This window comes from Mercenaria mercenaria, chromosome 4, assembly GCF_021730395.1.
Source record: "Mercenaria mercenaria strain notata chromosome 4, MADL_Memer_1, whole genome shotgun sequence".
Classification (NCBI taxonomy): Eukaryota; Metazoa; Mollusca; class Bivalvia; order Venerida; family Veneridae; genus Mercenaria; species Mercenaria mercenaria.
The window spans coordinates 550,186-575,155 of NC_069364.1; the positions used below are offsets into that span (position 1 = coordinate 550,186).

The 24,970-nt window shown below is 36.3% G+C and overlaps 2 protein-coding genes across 8 annotated transcripts in view; one reads left to right on the plus strand and one right to left on the minus strand.

The window, feature by feature from the left end:
- The window catches only part of LOC123552574 (intermembrane lipid transfer protein VPS13A-like), a 169,673-nt gene that overhangs the window by 80,732 nt on the left and 63,971 nt on the right, over positions 1 to 24,970 (minus strand). For all 7 annotated transcript variants that reach the window (XM_053540069.1, XM_053540068.1, XM_053540067.1 and 4 more), the window contains 12 exons: positions 21,788 to 21,908; positions 21,142 to 21,199; positions 20,119 to 20,431; positions 19,147 to 19,289; positions 16,866 to 16,975; positions 16,429 to 16,545; positions 15,255 to 15,358; positions 14,221 to 14,265; positions 7,846 to 7,980; positions 7,208 to 7,282; positions 6,595 to 6,815; positions 5,365 to 5,597 (listed from right to left, as the gene is read on the minus strand). In XM_053540069.1, the coding sequence (XP_053396044.1) occupies positions 5,365 to 5,597; positions 6,595 to 6,815; positions 7,208 to 7,282; positions 7,846 to 7,980; positions 14,221 to 14,265; positions 15,255 to 15,358; positions 16,429 to 16,545; positions 16,866 to 16,975; positions 19,147 to 19,289; positions 20,119 to 20,431; positions 21,142 to 21,199; positions 21,788 to 21,908 (1,675 nt within the window). The remainder of the gene's footprint in view (positions 1 to 5,364; positions 5,598 to 6,594; positions 6,816 to 7,207; positions 7,283 to 7,845; positions 7,981 to 14,220; positions 14,266 to 15,254; positions 15,359 to 16,428; positions 16,546 to 16,865; positions 16,976 to 19,146; positions 19,290 to 20,118; positions 20,432 to 21,141; positions 21,200 to 21,787; positions 21,909 to 24,970) is intronic.
- On the plus strand, positions 1,946 to 5,352 carry LOC123550783 (uncharacterized). The gene has a single exon (XM_045339167.2). The coding sequence runs from the start codon at positions 2,117 to 2,119 to the stop codon at positions 3,404 to 3,406; it is 1,290 nt and encodes a 429-aa protein (XP_045195102.2). The 5' UTR covers positions 1,946 to 2,116; the 3' UTR covers positions 3,407 to 5,352.

The window sequence follows — 24,970 nt, forward strand, 5'->3', positions numbered from 1 at the left end:
AAGTTATTTGAAAATCCATCCATCGATGACAAAGATATGGACCGGACACGCCCATCAATGCACTATCCTTTAACGTCTAAGTGTGACCTTGACCTTTGAGCTACGGACCTGGGTCTTGCGCACTGCACGTCGTCTTACTGTGGTACACATTCATGCCAAGTTATTTGAATATCCATCCATCGATGACAAAGATATGGACCGGACACGAAAATTGCGGACAGACTGACAGACCGACAGACCGACAGACAGACAGACGGTTCAAAAACTATATGCCTCCCTTTGGGGGGCATAAAAAGTATTTAAAGGTATTTCTATTGCTAGCTCTAGTGGACCCTTAAAGGGACCAACCATCCCCATTTTAACAAATTTGGGAGAAGATTTTTACCATGATACTACAGGTCAAGATCCACACACCCCACCCCCCATTGGTATAAAACTGGAAGAGGACCTTACATTGATGCTACAGAACAAGTTTGATGATTTTTTATTCATAAAGCAGTTCATAAGAAGTGGTTCAAAAAGTATTTCTATTTTTAGCTCTAGCAGCTCCTTAAATTGGCCAAAAGACCCCATTTTAACAAAACTGGGAAAGAACCATTTAATGATGCTACAGACCAACTGGGAAAAGTGGCCTTGCCCATTGGTGGCCATGTTTTTTTATGAATCAGAATAATCTGAACAAGAAGCAGAAGATCACCCAAGCAACCTTGAAAACTGTGAATGATGGACTAACTGAAGACAGACTGACTGACAATGTCAATCCCATGAACAGACAGTGATCACAATAGCTAACTCTGAGCATTTTGTGGTAAGCTATAAAAACTTGTCTGTATATAAAATTACATGTGTCTGCAATGCAAATAATTAAACCTGTTTTCTTTTTGTAAAATAAGTTCCACTATGCTAATCAATACAATTGAAACAAATGAGGCATGACAAAAAGTGACAATTATTTGTGCAAAATAATAAAGTGCAGTTTACCATATTTTGGTGTGTATAGGTCGCACTTTTTCTACCCATTTTGCTGCCTGAAAAAGTTCCTGCGACCTATACGACAGAACATTGCCAACAGTTTTTTTTTTCGGGCCAATTTTCTGACCGTAGCTCCCGCAAAATTACGTGCATCTGTTACGAACGAACAAAATGGATAAAAAATATCAATATCGGCGGCTTTTCAACCAATAGCGGTTACTTTCAATAAAATATATCGTAAATAACCCATACAGACTATTAAAATTACGAATGACTTTAATTCAAAGATGTTTTTGCAGTCTGAATTACGTTTGTTTCTACTTTCGTTTTACTGGACGCCATTGACATGTACTCCGGGTTGGATAAAATCCGGACAGATCCGTCCTCCATTCCAAACATTGTTTATACTAATTCTTAGCGTATTAAAAAACTTGAAAGATAATTTTTTACTTTTGATTTTTAAATAAAAGAAATAAATCCAAACAGAGATATTTTGTTAATCTTTTTACTCAGAATCAAAAGAACGCGGTTAATTACATGACACGGAAAGGTGTTATAATTGCTGTGCAAACAATTCACACTTAAACTTGCATGATAACAGAATGTAAACGCAAACCGTCTGCTGCCAATTAGTGTCAAAAAGCCGCTTTTCTTTGATGTAGCCTGTTACCGATACTACTGTTGGTACGAAACGGTTGGGAACGAAAATAACACTGTCCGATTTCAACCAATCAGGTTCTGATAATAATTCAGTCCGCGGCATCAATATGGCCGCCGCCATAACTTTTTTGCTGGTAAATATTAAATATTGCTGGGGAAAAAATCCGAAATTTAACTGCGACTAATACGCTAGAAGTTAAATTTTCCGACCATTTCCAGAGCAAAAATTAGATGCGGGCTATACATTACCGCGACCTATACACACCAAAATACGGTAAATACACTAACTACTGTCTCAGATTACAGAAAAGAAAGCAATTAAGCAAAGTATTTCCTTATGTAATTTGGAATTTAAAATTAAAATCAGCAGTTGAAAGAAATATTAACTCACAACAAAAAAAAATCATTTCAGCATATTATTTTTATCAACTGCAATTCAAAACTTATCAATGATTTATGAGGAATAAATGTATTTAATTTCAGAATGTTTCAAATACCGGATTATACCATTAATGTATCATTCAGACTCTGTGAAGTTTTTGATGAAATTGGAGTGAATCCAAGAATCCTGCAGAAGAGAAGAACATCTTGGCTACTGAAGGAGTCAATTCACATGTTAACAAACCAGCTTGAGGATGATAACAGTTCTGTATATTACTTTGGAAGTCAAACAGAAAGTACAACTACAATAGGTCTTGATTCTGACTGTGAATGTCTGCTTACTTTTAATGACTTCAATGTGATACAAGACCAGAGAGACAGGGAACATGGTTATAAAAATCTGTTGATGATCCAAGATGAGAATGTATCACCTGGCTACTGTTTGTTACAACACCTGGGAGATGGTGTCCTTCATCCACATGATGAACTAAATGAATATCATTTCAGAGATAAAATGGGAAGGATGGTTCTAAAAAATACAGTATTTACTGGTGCTGCTGGGACCGGGGCAATACGACATGGTCGAGCTTATTCTGAACATGGAAGACCTGGTATCTATAATACTGATCTGGTATATGCCTTGCCCTGTAGGTCTTGGCCTATACAAGCCACTAACTGGTTGGGCCCTTACAAGACTAGGCAGTGGCCTTCAGATGCGATGCAGAAATACTGTAGCAGCACTGGATGTTTTGCTGTTGCTGTTGGAAGCAATAACAGTGAAAAAGAGGAGTTTGAATGGAGAATTTCTACCTCCTTGGCAGAGAGGAGTTTAATTTTCAGTCTTAACATTTCACAGATCCGCTGCTATATCTTGATGAAAATGATTCTAAAAACCTTTATCTGTCCAAAGACGAATGATGTAATTTCAAGTTTTATGTGTAAAACAGTACTGCTACATTGTATTGCGAATACACATGCTAATACCTGGAGGGAGCACAATTTGCTTTCATGCCTAACTTTTTGTCTATCGTCACTGTACTACTGCGTTTTAAATGAAAACTGTCCACATTTCATCATCCCTGAAAACAACTTAATGGCTGGAAAACTTTCAGCTGAAAGTAAATCTTTCATAGTCAGAGTATTGCTAGAGTTAGTAAATAGTAATGGAAGAGCCATGCTGCAGATACACTGTGACAGGCTTGGTTTCATACTTCAAAATAAATTCAGTGTTGTAACTGTAAGTGGAGAGCCGAAAAACTTTTTATCCAAACAAATTTCGGGACAGTTATCAAAAGAAGTTGCTTTGCATATCAATGATGGTGTTAAGGATTTACTTTCACAAATAAATGGAAGTGATGATATGCAGGCAGTATCGCAGATCATATCAAAGTAATTATTCAAATCAGTAAGCATGTATACTGCAAGTCAAGGGCTACAAAAAATAGCATGTAGTCTAATTGCGCCATGGCTATATACAACACTAGGATCTGTCCTAGCATCTTTTGATATTTCTTGTCACAACAATTTATCATCTCAAGCTCTAACGCAGCTGTTGTTCGGATTAAAATCTGACGCTTCATCCAGTAAACTGAAACTTGCATCTATTTTTTACTGTTTTGGTGATATTCATAGAATGGACAGGATTCTGAGATACACTGAAGCTTGCTATGATGTCAATGTTGTTGAGCCAGTTTGTACCTGCTACTCTGTTATCAACCAAGCTCGGAAAAAAACATTTAACACTTTATCTTTTCATCAAAATCACAAAGTAATAAATCACATGACTGCATCTTGTGTGAAATTTCTACCATTTGAAATAAACTGTTGTCCAAACGAACTCCGGCATGAAATGTTTAGATGTACAGCAGAAGACAAATTAGACAGAGGTTATCATGACTACTGGATGGATTGGGCTGTGGTGGATTCTCTACCTTACCTCTACTTCCTAAAATACAAGGCCTATGATCATCTCAGAAAACACGAAGACAAACAAACAGCCCTTTCTAACCTAGTTAAGACCATTGATAAGGAACCAAACCTTAGACACAGAGAAACAGCACTAAACCTACTTGGACAGTGTATGGAACAAGAGAACAGAATGACAGATGCTCTATGTTGCTATACATCATCTTTACAGATAAAAAGCAGAAACAATGCTGCCAGATTGCACATCAGCAGACTTGTGAACACGATGATATATGATTCTTAAGTAATATTTATTCACTGACATAGCTATGCTGAAGCAGGAGTCTCGGTGTGTTTACAAGCTTTACAGGAAACATGCCCCAGATTCTCTGCTTCAGTGTGTTTCGACTTCTGTCTATGTCCCTGCAAAAAGAGGCTACAACAGTTCAAATTGTGTGATGAAAATCCATTTACAGATTCTGGAAGAATCTCATTTAAAAACTGATTATATGTCTATAATTCAAGCTCAATGTTTGTTCAGAGAAGCAAATCACTTAAAAGTAAATTGAGAAAAGCTCATGCAGGGATGCTGCAGCTCAAGTTTTGTGAAATTCTGGTTAGCAGTTCCAAATTTAAAGACAAAACCCAAAGTTATCCACTAAATTGCATTTAGAAAATCAGGGAAAGCAGTGTTGTTCTGTCAATGTGTTATCAGGAAAAACAGTGTCATTCTGTCAATGTGTTATCAGGAAAAACAGTGTTATTCTGTCAATGTGTTATCAGGCAAAACAGTGTCATTCTGTCAATGTGTTATCAGGAAAAGCAGTGTCATTCTGTCAATGTGTTATCAGGGAAAACAGTGCAATTCTGCCAATGTGTTATCAGGGAAAACAGTGTCATTCAGTCAATGTGTTATCAGGGAAAACAGTGCAATTCTGTCACTGTGTTATCAGAAATATGTCATTGTTTTTCAACTTTACTTTGAAGAATGCTAAGTTATGTTTACATTATTTTTTCTATGTTAGCTGTTTAAAATACTTTTCCTCTTACATTAATTTTATAATACAACATGATGATCTCCCAGAAACATACTGTGTTTGGTTCTATCAGTGAAGATACTGTATTTACAGTTTCAGTTATTTTAACTTTTATTACTACAGATATCAATGTTTTTTTCCAATGGTATGAGCAGCTTATATTTCATTGCAATAAATTTCACTGCTCTAAAAAAACCTACCAACATTGATTTATCTGAAAATGAACTCCACTTTCAGCCAAAAAGTTCTGTTAAATTCAACACTTATGATAGGTAACACTAATAAAATAATTTGTTTTAACTCCAGTATAGTCATTTTTCTTCAGCCTTAAATTTCAAAATTTTATTACCAGTTCCATGTTTTAATGTCAAACTATTAAAAAATGGTTCAGTATAAATCAAGGACTGACCTGGTTCTGACAATGGAGCACCCTCTGTCCAGTTTGCACGTAGCACCCCAAATAACACCTGACAGTCTTTCTGTGACATGAAGCTGTTCACCTTCTCCAGTTTACATGCTATATCTGTCTGTACATCAGACATCTCTGGTTCCAGTGCTAGCCGGATATCTGTCTGGAAGGTCATTGGTTCAAGCAGGGAACTAGTCACCAGGAAAGCATCTTCTTCTTGTGAGAGTTTCGCTCTGCAAACATAAAAATTATTCATTTACAGAACAGTTCTGTAACAAAAGGAACCTAGTGAGATACAAGTTTTTCAAGCACTACAATTTGGTATACTAGTTTATTTATTCATATACATGTTCAACCTTTGATGCCCCATACAAAGCCACTGTTGCTCATGCGGACTGGAAGCAGAATCCCCATCCCCACAGCATCAGCTTTTTTTATTATTTGTAGACTTTGAATATTTCTGGCTGATAATGACCTTCATTTCATATAAAACAAGATATCTCAACAGTGATATTGACCTTGATTCCACTAACCAAAATGCAATTCCAAACTTCGTCTTACTTTAGGCCAAAATTGCATTTCAATATCTCAACTATCCAAAGTTAAGTTACTGAATGGAACACCCCCCACATCTGTCCTTCATCCCATCAACATTGCCAATCTAATAACAAGGTTTTCAACTTTGAAACATCCAGTCATTCATATTTAATAAATTTCATTACTAAATACCAACTTTATCCATTTGCAGACATTAACTAACCAACCAGTACCAAAGAAATTTAATGTACATGCTATTTTTATTATTATCATTATTGTACTAGATTTAATAGCACCCTTTTCATGATAAACATGTTCAAACTGAAAGGCACTTTACATAGCGCAAAGACAGTCACTCTGTGTGCCAAATTCATCCTCTACTAGTACAGACACCGAGCAATCTGACCACAGGGAGTCTAGTAAGAGAAAGGCCCCAGAACACACCGTGAGAAATCCTTTAGATACAGACCTGTATGGATAACCTTTGAAAATAGACAGTTTGGTTCTTTAATGTGACCGATGTATAGTTCTGATACACACAAAGCCGTCTTTCCTGGGAAGAACCAGTACTGGCCTCTAAGATAGGTTTTGAACCAAAGACAACTGAATTGGTAGTCAAGTGTGTTACCACTAGAATATTTGGGCTACTTATACACCTTTCACATTTATGTAAGTCTGTATAAACCATCTAACCTGCTAAGTTGAACACATGTAAGTGAGACATATATATGATTCCATTCCTGCTTCATTCCATGTCCTATATCTGTGAAGTCAAACACATTATTCACGTGCAAATCACCTGACTTGAGCAAGAGTAGGTCAGCAGAGTCGGACTTGACCGGTATAAGGATTGTAGGGGTCAGCATATCAACAGTGATCCCAAATCTATGATTATCTTGTTTAAAATTGTCCATCTACAATAAACACAACAAAACAGTACTGTGAAATCATTAATATTTGTGGGGGACTAATATTCGTGGATTTCATGGTTGAAGCAATCCGCAAAATTAAATCCCAATGAACAAGTAAAATTGCCATTCATTTTATGTTCAAAAATTGAAATCCACGAATTCATATCCCCACAAAATTGCCGTTTTGACCAAAACTACAAAATTTCATGCCCACGAAATCAAATGATTTTACAGTATATTATGAGCAGAAATACTACAACAAAAATGCATAAATATTCGTATCATTCACTAATATGGATATTTGAAGTATGAATAGACCAGTGCTCAAAAACAGTCTTGTTTTAAGAAAACCCTCTCCAAACCTGAATGTATCTATGCTGTATTCAGAGTTTTACCTGTTTTGTGACAGCTTTCATTGAAACACTAGCAGTATCTAACACCTCTGCACTCAACAGAGGCTCTGCAAATTTCTGAAATAGAACATATAGTACTTTCAATCAGAATGCTGTAGCAATGAAGTGGTTCATTTCCCTGAAAATCAAAATGCATTTTATCAGTTCTGAATATCATTTTACTGTATGGTACACTTCATGGACCAGTATAATAAACAGTGATAACTCAGAGATCAACACAGCATTAATGATCCAAAGGACACAGGTTAAACCTTTACCCTGCTAAATTTCTAAAACTGACTGGTCCATCATTTAATTTGGGCAGTACCATTTATTTTTCGAAGAGATATTCACTGAAAATTTTCTGACTGAATAGTGAACAGTGCAGACCATAGATGTGCAGGCTAATCGTGGTCTGCACTGGTTGCAAAGGCAAAATCACTTGCTACCAGCAGGTTAAAGGTTAAAAATATATCAAATATAGGACCTTTTAAGTGCCCTTATCACCATTAGGTTTTGAAATTTACTACATAGTTTGACATGTTTTATCTTTTACAAACCAAAGGTCAACTTGCATTACATAAGTCTAAAAGCAGATGATTCAAATCAAAGAGAAGGTACTAAAAAGACTCTGTTTTTACCATGATTTCCCAGTAGAATTTTCCCAGTGCTACAAACTGTAGATGACCAACTCTAATATTGATGGTGTAATCAAATGGTGGAACTATCTGTCGGTTATCTAACACCGGACTTTGTCTCCGACTGTATTTTGTGAACTGAAATATCATAAAAATATCATAAAAAGTTACTGCAAAACTGAGAGAATTGTAGAATGGAATACTTTCAAAAACCCAAAGATCTAGACAAATTTGATAATACTGGTCCATTCAGTTAACAGGATTTTGCATTGTAGTGACAATATGCGAGTAGATACATTAAATACGACCATAAAAAAGAACTGCCCTATGTTGTAAAAACAGTGTTTTAAGTTAATGAATGTCTATATTGTATATCTTTCGAGTTTTGACAAGCATACAACATTTATACAGCAGTATTTATTCACCTATTTACGAAGAAATGAAACAGCTGCAAGGAAAAATGTAGCTGAACACAAAAAATGCCAACTACCAATAAAATTTAAATCAAACAATCTGTTTTGGTTGACAAAAAATATTTCAATGAAACTAGTTACATAACCATGACTGTTCAATGATGTGGTCCAGCATAGTATGGCAAAGACAGGTACACATGTACAATGTATAGCAAAACCTGGTACACATGAACATAGCATGCCAAAACAAGGTACACATTTTCATAGTATGACAAAACCAGATACACATGTACATAGTATGACAAAACCAGGTACACATGTACATAGTATGACAAAAAATAGGTACAAATGTACATAGTATAGCAAAACCTGGTACACATGAACATAGTACAGCAAACCAGGTACACGTGTACATAGTATGGCAAAACCAGGTGCACATGTACAGAGTATAGCAAAACCAGGTACACATAAACAAAGTATGCCAAAACCAGGTACACATGTACATAGTAAAACCAGGTGCACATGTACAGAGTATAGCAAAATCTGGTACACATAAACAAAGTATGCCAAAACCAGGTACACATAATGTACATAGTAAAACCAGGTACACATGTACATAGTATGGCAAAACCAGGTGCACATGTACAGAGTATAGCAAAATCTGGTACATATAAACAAAGTAAGCCAAAACCAGGTACACATAATGTACATAGTAAAACCAGGTACACATGTACAGAGTATAGTAAAACCAGGTACACATTTACAGAGTATAGTAAAAACAAAGTATGCCAAAACCAGGTACACATAATGTACATAGTAAAACCAGGTACACATGTACAGAGTATAGTAAAACCAGGTACATATGTACAGAGTATAGCAAAACCTGGTACACATGTACATAGTATGACAAAGCCTGGTACACATGTACATAGTATGGTAATACCATGTACACATGATTGTACAGGGTATAGCAAAACCTGGTACACATGTGCATAGAATGGAAAAACCAGGTACACATGTATACAGTATAGCAAAACCTAGTACACACATGTATAGGATGGCAAAACCAGCTACACATGTACATGAGCACAATTCAACACTTGATTAAACTTTTCAAATAACCATTTTATGATGTTTTCATATGATAATATGCCCACTGATGCTATATATCATTCCTTCCTCCAAAGCTGAAGAACGCATTTGTTACAATGATTGTTCATAATTATAAGTGACTTTTTCAAAGTAAGCCATGAACACAATGACATACATATGCATTTAGCTATTTATACAACTTGGTTATGCAAGTACATCTGAGGAGTAGGCAGTCTTGTGTGAAGTTTCAATTCAATATATGCAGCTGTTACAGAGACAGAGCTTGACAGTTATTTGCAGAAAAAAAGGGAAACAATTCCAAATTCATTCAACTAAGACTTACACTATATATACAAGAGGGCCAAGATGGCCCTAGGTCGCTCAGCTAAGAAACACACCATAACAGTGTAAAACATGTTTGACCTAGTGATTTCATGGAAACAAATATTCTGACCAATTTTCATTAAGATTGGACCAAAAAATTGGTCTCTTGCGATAAAACAAGCATTTTCTTAGATATGACATAGTTTTTGACCCTAGATGACACATGTTCAAACTCGACCTAGATTTTATCAAGGCAATCATTCTGACCAAAATTCATGAAGATCAATTGAAAAATACAGCCTCTATCACATACACAAGTTTTTTCTTTGATTTGACCAAGTGACTTAGTTTTTGAACTCAGATGACCCATATTCAAATTCGACCTAGATTTCATTAAGGCAATCACCCTGACCAAATTTCATAAAAATCAATTGAAAAAACCGTCTCTATCGCATACACAAGATTTCTCTTTATTTGACCTAGTGACCTAGTTTTTGACCTCAGATAACCCATATTCAAACTCGGCCTAGATTTCATCAAGGCAATCACTCAGACCAAATTTCATAAAGATCAATTGAAAACTACATCCTCTATTGCATACACAATGTTTTTCTTCGATCTGACCTAGTCACCTAGTTTTTGACCCCAGATGACACATTTTCGAACTCGGCCTAGATTTTATCAAGGTAATCATTCTGGCTAAATTTCATGAAGATCAGTTGAAAAATACAGCCTCTATCGCATACACAAGGTTTTTCCTTGATTTGACCTAGTGACCTAGTTTTTGATCCGGGATGACCCATTTTCGAACTCGGCCTAGATTTCATCAAGGTAATCATTCTGACCAAAATTCATGAAGATCAATTGAAAAATACAGCCTCTATCGCATACACAAGGTTTTTCTTTGATTTGACCTAGTGACCTAGTTTTTGACCCGAGATGACCCATTTTCGAACTCGGCCTAGATTTCATCAAGGCAATCATTCTGACCAATATTCATGAAGATCAATTGAAAAATACAGCCTCTATCGCATACACAAGGTTTTTCTTTGAATTGACCTAGTGACCTAGTTTTTGACCCCAGATGACACATTTTCAAACTCGGCCTAGATTTCATCAAGGTTATCATTTTGACCAATATTCATGAAGAATAATTGAAAATACAGCCTCTATCACATACATAAGTTTTTCTTTGATTTGACCTAGTGACCTAGTTTTTGACCCTAGATGACCCATTTTCGAACTCGGCCTAGATTTCATCAAGGCAGTCATTCTGACCAATATTCATGAAGATCAATTGAAAAATACAGTCTCTATCGCATACACAAGGTTTTTCTTTGATTTGACCTAGTGACCTAGTTTTTGACCCGAGATGACCCATTTTCGAACTCGGCCTTAATTTCATCAAGGTTATCATTCTGACCAATATTCATGAAGATTGATTGAACAAGAGCTGTCTCCATAGGATGACATATGCCCCCGATGGCACTTTGAATTAGTAGTTGTGGCCGATGTTAGAGTTTAGGACCTTTGACCTACGGAGCTGGGTCTTGCGCGCGACACGTGGTCTTACTGTATCACACATTCATGCGTAGTTATTTTAAAATCCATGCATGAATGACAAAGATATGGACTGGACACGCCCATCAATGCACTATCATGAAAAATGACCTTTAAAGTCTAAGTGTGACCTTGACCTTTGACCTACGGACCTGGGTCTTGCGCGCGACACGTCGTCTTACTGTGGTACACATTCAGGCCAAGTTATTTGAAAATCTATCCATCGATGACAAAGATATGGACAGGACACGCCCATCAATGCACTATCCTTTAATGTCTAAGCGTGACCTTGACCTTTGAGCTACGGACCTGGGTCTTGCGCGCAAAACGTCGTCTTACTGTGGTACACATTCATGCCAAGTTATTTGAAAATCCATCCATTGATGACAAAGATATGGACCGGACACGCCCATCAATGCACTATCCTTTAATGTCTAAGTGTGACCTTGACCTTTGAGCTACGGACCTGGGTCTTGCGCGCGACATGTCGTCTTACTGTGGTACACATTCATGCCAAGTTATTTGAAAATCCATCCATCGATGACAAAGATATGGACCGGACACGAAAATTGCGGACAGACTGACAGACCGACAGACCGACAGACGGTTCAAAAACTATATGCCTCCCTTCGGGGGCATAAAAATACAGCCTCTATCGCATACACAAGGTTTTTCTTTGATTTGACCTAGTGACCTAGTTTTTGACCCGAGATGACCCATTTTCGAACTCGGCCTAGATTTTATCAAGGTTATCATTCTGACCAATATTCATGAAGATTAATTGAAAAATACAGCCTCTATCACATACACAAGCTAAATGTTGACAGACACGACAGACGCCAGACGACAGATGATGGACGCCGGAGGCCGGACATCGAGCGATCAGAAAAACTCACCTGAGCATTGCTCAGGTGAGCTAACAATAGTTACAGAGATAGAAAAGGCCTTGCATGCAAAACTTATTCAAGCAGTGAAATCAACATCACTGCCAATGCTGACAAACAGAGGAGTACAATAGCTCTCACTATTCTTCCAATAGCTGAACTAAAATAAACTTGCACAGAGATGTAAAAAACAAGAGGGCCAAGATGGCCCTAGGTCGCTCACCTGAGAAACACACCATAACACACCATAATTTGACCTAATGATTTCATGGAAAAAATATTCTGACCAATTATCATTAAAATTGGAGCAAAAACCTTGAGTATAAATAAGTATTTTCTTTGATTTGACCCAGTGACCTACTTTTTGATCCAAGATGACCCATATACAAATTTGACCAACATTTCATCAAGGCAATCATTCTGACATAATTTCAGGAAGATCAATCGGAAATAAAGCCTCTATTGCATACACAATGTTTTTCTTTTATTTGACCTAGTGACCTAATTTTTGACCCATATTCAAACTTGACCTAGATTTTGTCAAGGCAATCATTCTGACAAAATTTCATGAAGATCAATTGAAAAATACAGCCTCTATGGCATACACAAGGTTTTTCTTTGATTTGACCTAGTGACCTTCTTTTTAACCCCAGATGACCCATTTTCAAACTCAGCCTAGATTTCATTGAAGTTATTATTTTGACTTAATTTCAGGAAGATCAATTGAAAAATACAGCCTCTATTGCATACACAAGCTTTTTCTTTGATTTGACCTAGAGACCTAGTTTTTGACCCCAGATGACCCGTTTTCGCACTTGGCCTAGATTTCATCAAGATAATCATTCTGACCAAAATTCATGAAGATTAATTGAAAAATACAGCCTCTATCACATACATAGGCTTTTTCTTTGATTTGACCTAGTGACCTAGTTTTTGACCCGAGATGACCCATTTTCGAACTCGGCCTAGATTTCATCAAGATAATCATTCTGACCAAAATTCATGAAGATTAATTGAAAAATACAGCCTCTATCGAACACACAAGCTTTTTCTTTGCTTTGACCTAGTGACCTAGTTTTTGATCCCACATGACCTGTTTTCAAACTCGGCCTAGATTACATTAAGATAATCATTCTGACCAAAATTCATGAAGATTAATTGAAAAATACAGCCTCTATCGCATACACAAGCTTTTTCTTTGATTTGACCTAGTGACCTAGTTTTTGACCCCAGATGACCTGTTTTCGAACTCGGCCTAGATTTCATCAAGATAATCATTCTGACCAAAATTCATGAAGATTAATTGAAAAATACAGCCTCTAATGCATACACAAGCTTTTTCTTTGATTTGACCTAGTGACCTAGTTTTTGATCCCAGATGACCCATTTTCGAACTCGGCCTAGATTTTATCAAGGAGATCATTCTGACCAAATTTCATGAAGATCAGTTGAAAAATACAGCCTCTATCGCATACACAAGCTAAATGTTGACAGACAGACGACAGACGACGGATGACGGACATCGAGCAATCAGAAAAACTCACCTGAGCATTGCTCAGGTGAGCTAAAAAGGAGTCATACATATCTATATTACAATGTCAAATAAAATTGAAGATTATTATGTGCTACACAAAAATATCACATACTTTAGAAAACAATTAAATAACAGTATGACTATCAGGAAAATGTTTTAAATATCTAGTCCATGCATTCATGTCAATGAACAGATGCACATTTACAGTGTGTATTTTGATCAGACAGACAGGAAGACTGAGACAGATCTTTACCTGGATTTCATATTTCTATGAAAACAAAACAGAAACAGTTATAGATGATGGTATTTTTGTTTAACATACTTCAAATTACTTCATCTCTACTTAAACCAGCTCATTACAGGTGTGCCATATAAAGAGCCTTAAAACTTGACACTTATCCTTCTTTCAGAGATGATGTGACTGACCATTACAGCGATATGGCAGCAGGAGAATGGATTGACAGACTGGTGGAAGGATGGGTGGACACATAAACAATACCAAAACTATTTCTCTGATTATGGCAGAGTATCATAAAGAAAGAATGTTGTCAAATAAGAAAAAGTGACTCACAGAAAATCTGAACAGACTGTCTTCTTTGTCTTCTAACATCAAAATCTGAAATTAAAACAAAAGTTTAAATCTTTTTCCCTCTGATTAATAAAAAAAATAGTCAGTTTTTACAGTTCAAATGTTTTTTTTTTACAAAAAAGTAAGACTTTCAAATTTCAACTCCTGAAGAATTGCTGTTAAATAAATGGTTTCCAAGGGAAGTTTCTTAATACAATGAACAATGAAAATAATGTAGCTAAAACTTGAATAAGAGAAACTGCAATAAATCTGAAACCTCTAAACAGTTCAGCCTCAGTACCAAATGAAGCATTCAGTTTGTACAAAGGGCTTATTTTTAATATGAGGAACTTATTCTTGACCAAGTTTTGAGGGTTTTAGTTTAGAGGGGCTAGTTAAGTAACTCATTCCTGACCAGCACTAGTGCAGTTTTTAGGGGTTTCTCTAAAAAATTTTAGAGGGTTATTTTCAACAGAAGGAACTTTCTTGACCAACACAAGTGTAATGTTTTGAGGGATTTCTAGTTCAAATGGGTAATATTCAATATAAGGAACTTATTCCAGACCAAGACCAGTGTTCAGTTTTGCAGTGTTTATCATTTAGATGGGCTATTTTCATTAGGGAGTGTTCATTTTGCATATTCTGTGTGGTTTTCTTGTTTGTTTTTTTTTAGGTTTCATTTAAGAGACTTTTCACTGTATTACATTTAATAATATCTTGAAAGCATAGAATGCAACTAAGCACGATAATAGCCAACTCGGTTTGACTGAGCCTGTTCATGAGAGATAATGTAATGTGCAACACCTCTCACGCCCCCTAGCACCGGCTCAAGTGGAACTCTATTACACATGTATTGAATAAACTCCATGATCCCAAAATATAACAACACTGAATCCAAGTAGGGGGAGACTTTTTACAGCTGCCACATGGCACTTAAAGATTGCTGTTGTGTTAGTTAATACAATCTGTAAAATTCTTGACAACAGAATCTAGAAACTATAAGAAAAGCATGGAAGTACAAAAAGTACTTCACTTACATTTGGATACAATGCCCCATGAGTACAATCTTTCACATCAATGTCTCTCAAACTCCCTATCAATGTCAGCTTGTCTGGCCTCTGCAGCATGTGACCCTTCAAATCTAAAATATGATTTGATTAAATATAGAACCAAGTTCTGTAAAATATCAATAATATCTGCAATTTAACTTTAAGGAATCAAGCACAATCATATAAGGTACATCTATTATGAGGACATTTCTCCATTTTACGAAAGAGTTATAATGTATTGGTAAGTACAAACAATGATGATTAACTCTGATGTATGCCTTAATCAGTTAGTTAAATGACATGATGACTTACATGTATCCACGGTGACAATATACTTCATATATATGTGTCCACGACATCCTATTTGTACATAGCTCTGTGACAACATATGTCTGATATGTATCTACAGTGATGACCAACCTCTCATTTGTATATACTGAGCTATGACTTACATCTGCATTAAACAACAGTAACGACCTGCCTCTGATACTATCCACAGAGACGGGCTACCTCTAGTATGTATTCACAATAACCTGTCAAGGTAGTGATGAACCTACTTCTGATATGCTCCCATGGCAATGACCTACCCCTGATATGCACCCATGGCAATGACCTACCTCTGATATGCAACTACCTGTGATATGCACCCATGGTGATGACCTACCTCTGATATGCACCTATGGTGATGACCTACCACCGATACGTAACTACCTCTGTTATGCACCCATTGTGATGACCTACCTCTGATATGCACCCATGGTGATGACTTACCACTGATATGTAACTACCTCTGATATGCACCCATGGTGATGACCTACCTCTGATATGCACCCACGGTGATGACCTACCACTGATATGTAACTACATATGCACCCATGGTGATGACCTACCTCTGATATGCACCCATGCTACCACTGATATGTAATTACCTCTGATATGCACCCATGGTGATGACCTACCTCTGATATGCATCCAGAAGTGATGACCTATCCCTGATATTAGCCCAAGTGATGACCTACCTCTGATGTGTATCTATGGTGATGACCTACCTCTGATATGTGTCTATGGTGATGACCTATCTCTAATATGTAACTAGAGTGACAACATTCCTCTGATATGCACCCATGGTGACAACCTCTATGTAACCATGGTAACAACCTACCTCTGATATGTATCTCAGCTATTTTACTATTGTTGTCTGCCATCACGAGAGACAGATCATGCAGATCAAAAATTATATTCCACTGCACTATTGAACTATTTGTTTCTGGCTTAGTTCCTGAAAAATAATACACTCCAAATAATATCATATTTTCATAACCAATTTCATTAAAGACAGTTCATTTTCTTATTGTCCTCCTCTTCAACAGCTTCCATTAAAAAGATATTTCTGGTGTTTTGCGAGTTTCAAATTTCAAAAAAAAAGTAACTACTGTAAACTTCAGATATGAACAATACTGTTAATATTAAACATGTCAAAGACTATCATCTCTAAAGAACCTGTGAGGTTTTATCTAAATTCCCTTAAACAAGAACTGAGAAAAGAAGAATTTAGTTACTTTTACTCATGGACCATTAAATTAAAATCTATGTAGATACCTGTATCATCCTCTGGTTGACTTTTCTGTCTCGTAGTGGTCTTTGAAGGGTCAGTAACCAATGACGACAACACTGTGCTCACACTGGTGACCATCTCTGTACTGTGAATACTGTGATAAACATGTGTAAAATACTGTAGCATTTAAAAAATATTCATTGTCAGAACTACCTAAAGTGTTGCTGGTGTCAGAAAGTTGCGTGGACAAACGTCATAAAGACAGACAAACAGACTGATAAACTGACAGACAGATGGACATCATTAAAACAAAATGTCTCCTCCACTACATGTGGAAGAAACATATACCAACCTTGTTGCAATGCCTTCAATGTATGCCTTGGGATACATGATAGCACCTTGGTCTGCTAGGACATTCAGAGCTTCAATACATTATAAATATCAACCTTGTTTGAATGCCTTCAATGTATGCCTTGAGATACATGACAGCACCTTGGTCTGCAAGGACATTCGTAGCTTCAATACATTATAAATACCAACCTTGTTTAAATGCCTTCAATGTATGCCCTGGGATACATGATAGCCCCCTTGGTCTGCAAGGACATTCAGAGCTTCAATATATTATAAATACCAACCTTATTTGAATGCCTTCAATGTATGCCTTGAGAAATATGATAGCATCTTGGTATGCAAGGACATTTAGAGCTCCAATATATTATAAATACCAACCTTATTTGAATGCCTTCAATGTATGCCTTGGGATACATGATAGAACCTTGGTATGCAAGGACATTCAGAGCTTCAATACATTGTGAATACCAACCTTGTTTAAATGCCTTCAATGTATGGCTTGGGATACATGATAGCACCTTGGTCTGCAAGGACATTCAGAGCTTCAATACATTGTGAATACCAACCTTGTTTGAATGCCTTCAATGTATGCCTTGGGATACATGATAGCACCTTGGTATGCAAGGACATTCAGAGCTTCAATACATTGTAAATACCAACCTTGTTAGAATGCCTTCAATGTATGCCTTGGGATACATGACAGAACCTTGGTATGCAAGGACATTCAGAGCTTCAATACATTGTAAATACCAACCTTGTTTGAATGCCTTCAATGTATGCCTTTGGATACATGATAGCACCTTGGTATGCAAGGACATTCAGAGCTTCAATACATTGTAAATACCAACCTTGTTTGAATGTCTTCAATGTATGCCTTGGGACACATGATAGCACCTTGGTATGCAAGGACATTCATAGCTTCAATACATTGTAAATCCCAACCTTGTTTGAATGCCTTCAATATAGGCCTTTGGGGATACATTATAGCACCCTGGTCTGCAAGGACATTCAGAGCTTCAATACATTATAAATACCAACCTTGTTTGAATGACTTTAATATAGGCCTTGAGATACATGATAGCACCTTGGTATGCAAGGACATTCAGAGCTTCAATACATTGTAAATACCAACCTTATTTGAATGCAACAATGTAGGCTTTGAGATACATGATAGCACCTTGGTATGCAAGGACATTCAGAGCTTCAATACATTGTAAATACCAACCTTGTTTGAATGCAATCAATGTAGGCTTGGATACATGATAGCACCTTGGTATGCAAGGACATTCAGAGCTTCAATACATTGTAAATACCAACCTGTTTGAATGCCTTCAATGTATGCCTTGGGATACATGATAGCACCTTGGTATGCAAGGACATTCAGAGCTTCAATACATTGTAAATACCAACCTTGTTTGAATGCCTTCAATGTCTGCCTTGGGATACATGAAAGCACCTTGGTATGCAAGGACATTCAGAGCTTCAATACATTGTAAATAACAACCATGTTTGAATGTCTTCAATGTATGCCTTGGGACACATGATAGCACCTTAGTATGCAAGGACATTCATAGCTTCAATACATTGTAAATACCAACCCTGTTTGAATGCCTTCAATATAGGCCTTGGGATACGTTACAGCACCCTGGTCTGCAAGGACATTCATAGCTTCAATACATTATAAATACCAACCTTGTTTGAATGACTTCAATATAGGACTTGAGATACATGATAGCACCTTGGTATGCAAGGACATTCAGAGCTTCAATACATTGTAAATACCAACCCTGTTTGAATGCCTTCAATGTAGGCCTTGGGATACATGATAGCACATTGGTATGCAAGGACATTCATAGCTTCAATACATTATAAATACCAACCTTGTTTGAATGCCTTCAATGTAGGCCTTGAGATACATGATAGCACCTTGGTCTGCAAGGACATTCATAGCTTCAATACATTATAAATACCAACCTTGTTTGAATGCCTTCAATGTAGGCCTTGAGATACATGATAGCACCTTGGTCAGCCAGAATGTTTAGGGTTTCAAACTGACACTTCAGCCCTTGTTCCACACTGTGATAAATCTTTTCAAAATCTAAACACTCCTTCTCCACCTGTATAATACAGTATTTATAAACTGATGCATTAAATATTTACTTTAAACATCACGATGCCATAATTTGATATAATCTTATTGCCAACATTCATATACACACAGGCCAAAGGATTAACCGGAGAGTTCATACACTAAGGTTTCCCTCCACAATAATTCAAATTTACAGTTCATAGCAAAGGTAATGAATTAAACATAATTATGGTAATTAATCAATTAACAATATTTTTGTAATATGCAATAGTCAAATCATAAAATCACAGCCTAGGACACCTATCATTGTATCTTACATAATGAAACTCTATGACAACTGACACATTACAAACAGTAAACAAGGACCTGCATTCAATAAACGCTTGATGCCCCCAGTGGCATCCTTGTCGATAGATTTTGCACTTAAGTCCAAAATGAGGTCAAGGTCAAACTGAGGTCAGGTGATGTCTGAAGATGAGGAATGGTCACAGGTTACATCTGCATTAGTATCAAGTCATTCTAGTAAGGGGTATTGATGCTAGATGAAATGGTCCCATTTGGTTAACAAAGAGATGGCCTATATAAAGCAACCTAAGTCCAAAATGAGGTCAAGGTCAAACTGAGGTCAGGTGATGTCTGAAGATGAGGAATGGTCACAGGTTACATCTGCATTAGTATCAAGTCATTCTAGTAAGGGGTATTGATGCTGGACGAAATGGTCCCATTTGGTTAACCTTGTACGGACGGACGGACGGACGGACGGACGGACGGACGAACGAACGGACAGGTCAATCACTATATGCCTCCCACATCAGTAGATGCCGGGGGCATAAAAAACTGAAATCAAATTTTCAAACCTTGCGATACAGTACAGAAACAAGATCGGTTCCCGGCTTTGTACTGAGCAGTTCGAGGTATTCCCCTGAGGTGCCAACATGTATTTTGTCTACCAACTGTATTGCACCAAGACTGGCATGGGCAGCCACACCATGCTCAGTGATGGCTGCATCCAAGCGTAACCTCTCTGCACGGAACATAAGGTAAGGGTTTTCTACACGGTCCATTGACTTGGAGAGCTGGATGACAACCTCACGTATAACAACTCGCAATACAATGTTTGTGGTGTTATGGCTGGAAGAAATATCATCCACAGCTTTGATGTCCTCATACCTATAAATAGAACAGCTTTTTTTATAAAGGTCAAGGTCACAAACACTTAGAAATTGCTGAAGAGTTTCTTTCTTCTGCAAATATTTTAAAAACTCCTTAAAATTCAAACATAAGACAAGTTCAAAGTCATAACAAGATATTCAGGTTTTTTTACACATAGTCTATACATCCATTTGGATATCTTAAAGTAGTTCTGCATGTTCAGATTAAAATTTTCTAAAATGCAGAATTTTACTAAACCAGCATTTTTCAAAACTTCAAAGTGTACTATGAAAATTCAGCTCAGCCCCCCAAAAAAAACAATAACAAAGATTGGGTCGTGTTCTTAATACTTTGCTATTTGAATAACATGAACCTCAATGTGAGTCTATGCAAAAATCACCAATTTGGTTTTTGAGATATTTGCCCAAGATTAAAGACATTTGCAAAACTGATTTTATGACAAATTTTGAATTTATTTCATGTGTCAACATTTTTGTTCCTGTATTTCATTTTAAGATGACATAAACATTGCCAGTTCTATCAATTAACACAAAGGATGCTATTTATTTATTTATTATATGATTAATGCTTCAATATGCCTGATTCTGGCATTATGCTTTGTTTACGGATAACACATTATGCCATCACTTAAAGTTTTTCAGATGTGCAGAACTTAGTGCTTGTAGCAAGTTAGACAAGTAACCATGGTAATGCAATAAGTGACTTACTTCACCCAATCCTCCATGTCACCTTCATCAACATACGGGTTGTCTGCTTCATCAGATACTGTTATAAAGTAAAGAAAAATATTACCATTTGGTCTAGATACTGTAAAATAGTGATATACAGTCAGTAATAGTAACTGTGGAGCTGAAAGTTTTTATCAAACACAGAAAGTACTCTGTATGGAAACTGAAAACTTGCAAAATTAATACAATGCAGGGACACATGAAGAATAATCTAAAAAAACAATGCCTTTAAGAATCAAAGACGCATCCAAATGATAACCTAAACACTTAAACAAATAATATCATGACAGATGAGGCAGCATATACATAACCATATATTCCCTAATCTTAACACCCTTCTCCAAATGAAACCCCTCCCCTACCTCAATACCATTTTTAAAAAAAAAATGAAATATTTAAGTTAATTTATGTCATAAGATAGTAGTGCTTTAACTGTAAAAACTTTTCATTAGAAGCTGTATATATAGGTTGTATTTAGATCTACTAAAAAAAATATTAAAAGGAAATGTTAAAACAAAAATTTTAAAAAATAGGGCCTTACTAAATGCTCAGTTTACAAACTGTAAACCCCCATCTAGGCTGTTAATAAGGGAATATACGGTATGTCAAGCTAGCCTGAACTTACAGGATGGACGTGGTGACTTGGGGTGTTTCTTGGATTTAATAATGACTTTACGACCCAGCACTCTCTGTTTCATCTCCCTCAGTTCCCTGATATCTGGCTCAACTTGGATTTCATTAGGGTCCTGTGTAAGTAAAATGGTTTTGACAATTCTGCTAAACACTAAAAATTGAACATTAATCCGTACTTACTATAGCTTTGACTTTCTCTGTCACGAAAGATTTCATTTTGTTTTGTTTTTGTTGGTGATGGATGAAGACTCCAGGTGCCACACCTGGTATTGTTTCAGGCAAAGCCTGGCACCTGGGTAGAACCACCGACCTTCCATAAGCCAGCTAGATAACTTCCTCATATGAAGACGTCAACACACCAAGTGAGGTTTCAAACTCACATAGGTGCGAGGCAAATTATCTCAAGTCTGGGACCTTAACCATTTGGCTACGGAGTATGTATCATCATGTAGTTTTCATCTTTTTTGCCATTAATACTGGTCAGTAGAGAGTGGGACATCATATTTAATTAACAATAATTAATACTATAATCATTTAACACAACATGCTTCAGCAAATGAATACTTTATAAAGAAATCACACTTATCCTGTAACTGTATAGTGAAACTTGTAATTTGGTTTTACGGACAATCATGCAAATACTGTAATAACGAAAAAGGGTCAAACCAGTGAAATTGATCTTACCTTTATATTTATATCAAATACTATAATAAATAATATAACATAATTGAACAAAACCAAATTATTGTGTTTCTGTACTTGTTTCATGTTTTACTGGCAAAAAATGTTTCGGAGTTGATTAAAATGAGTAAAAAGAAAAGATGGCAGAAAAATATCATGTACATCAAAATATAGTGTAGCCTGTGCCACCACAGGAATAAATATGCTGTGTAACAAAGCAAATAACTACAGAAAATCTAGCATAAAACACAAAAAGAGAGAAGAAAACTAGAAATGTGTCCATAGGACATGAATGTCCCCACTATGTGATGTTAGGACACAGTAGTGTGACTCCTATGAGTGATATTTATTTCACCTTGATTAAATATTACATTGTTTTGTTATGGTGACAGTTTGTACTAAGTTATTGAATCAATATTCTTCTAAGCATATAAATATTATAGACAAGAAAAGAAAATTATGATGGATAGATTTAACTCGAGCACAACTTTAAGCTACTGATTTGGTTCATGTACTCTGCATATTGTCCACATTGCTACCTACCTATATACCAAGTTTGAAGTCAATACCTTGTATTGTTATTAAGTTATGTTCTGAACAGGAAATATGATGGACAAATTTGACCGTACAGCTCCATTTCTGGCCTTGACCTTTGACCAGTTAAAATGCACATTGTCTCATCACCACTTACCTATATGCCAAGGCTGAAAGTCAATTTGAGTGTTTATTAAGTTATGCTCCATACACAAAATATAACAGACAAACTTAACCTCTGAGCTCCATTTGTGACCTTGACCTTTGTTTTATCAACCCAGTTCATGTACTCTGCCAATCAACTCATTCCCACCTACCTATATGCCATTTTTACAGTCAATACTTCGGTTTTAATTGATGTTAAAAATAAAGCAGGTGTCCAAAAAAAAACATGCATAAGTACATGGCTATTTTCATTGTTGCACATGAATTTATTGTCTAAGCCATAAAGGGAGGTAATAAAAATAAATGGAATGACTAATACTTTCCACTATGTTAATCCAATGTTTACAGCTAGGGTAGATATATGAGATAACATTTACCAGAAATGGGAAATAAGAAGAAATTAAATTAAATAATATAAAATACATTTATAATAACATTATAACTAAAGCCACTGTGATCCTTTAATCTTGAAGTAATACAACCATCACCTGCATGCTTCTCCTTTGATTCCAACATTTTAATAATGTCTAAAAAATCATACAAAATAAAGTCCTGTTTTATTTAATTAGTCAGAAAAACTGCTTACAAGGTGAAAGGAAAAGTAAAAAAACCCAACATATTCCAACAAACATATCCAACATTGTCCAATATGTATATCATGCTTCAACAAAAGTTATATACCCCCTAAAACATAACAAAGCAAAAATCTAAGATGTATAAAGTGATTAAATGCATGCAAGAGAATCAAGCAGCTATTTTCTGTATATGTATCTACAGGTGATCTAGTTCTGCAGGATGTATAGACACTGCAAGCTGACTGAGATGTAGAAGAAAAATTATAATATATTTATTTCATGCTTTTCAGTGGTTTACTGAAATATAATGGTAGATTATATCCTGGTAAACCCACAGTGAAATTTATCAAAATATAATTTTCACTGTGCCGGACTACTTTCTTCCCCCAATTGGACACCTCTCTATGTACATGTATATACATGAGGTGACAGGTTGGTTGTAGTAGCTTCCCTTTGTTTACATGTTTGTAACAACAACAACAACACCTGTCAAATCTGACGTCTGCTTTAGTATACAATCAAGATGTCTGTAGAAGAACTGGATCCAGAGGTCTTGAATGACATTTTCACAAATTCTTTGACCAGGAGGAATATGGAGACTTTCAGGTTGCAGACAGGAACTTTAGACAAGTAGATGCTGACCAGTTTCTTAAAGAAAATGAAAATAAAAATACCCAAAAGAAGACAGAGAGTGACATGAAGTTATTCTTCTCTTTTCTGATGTCAAAAATGAAATGAGAAAACCAGAATACATTCCCCCATATCAGCTTAATTCATTACTGTGTGAATTTATCTTGGTGTTACCAAGAAAGATGGCAGGGAATATGAGCCTACAACTTTGCGGGGCTTTATAAGCTCTGTTGACAGATATCTAAAAGCAAGTGACAGCAATGTTGCCATATTCAAGGACAGAGAATTTTCCAAAACACGAGCTGTCCTTTCAAGAAAACAGCAACAGCTGAAAGGCCAGGGACTTGGCAATAAGCCGAGAGCTGCAGAAACCATGACAGAGTCTATCATTGACCAGATGCATGAAGCCAGGACACTAGGTGACTACACTCCAAGGTCTTTGTTACACTCCATGTGGTTTGTATGCACAAACCATTTTGGAATGCGGACAGGCAAAGAATGCCGTGATCTCTGCTGGGGAGATATTCATCTTAGAATGGACGAAACTTCTGGTGAGGAGTATCTTATATATGACCAAGAGAGACAAACCA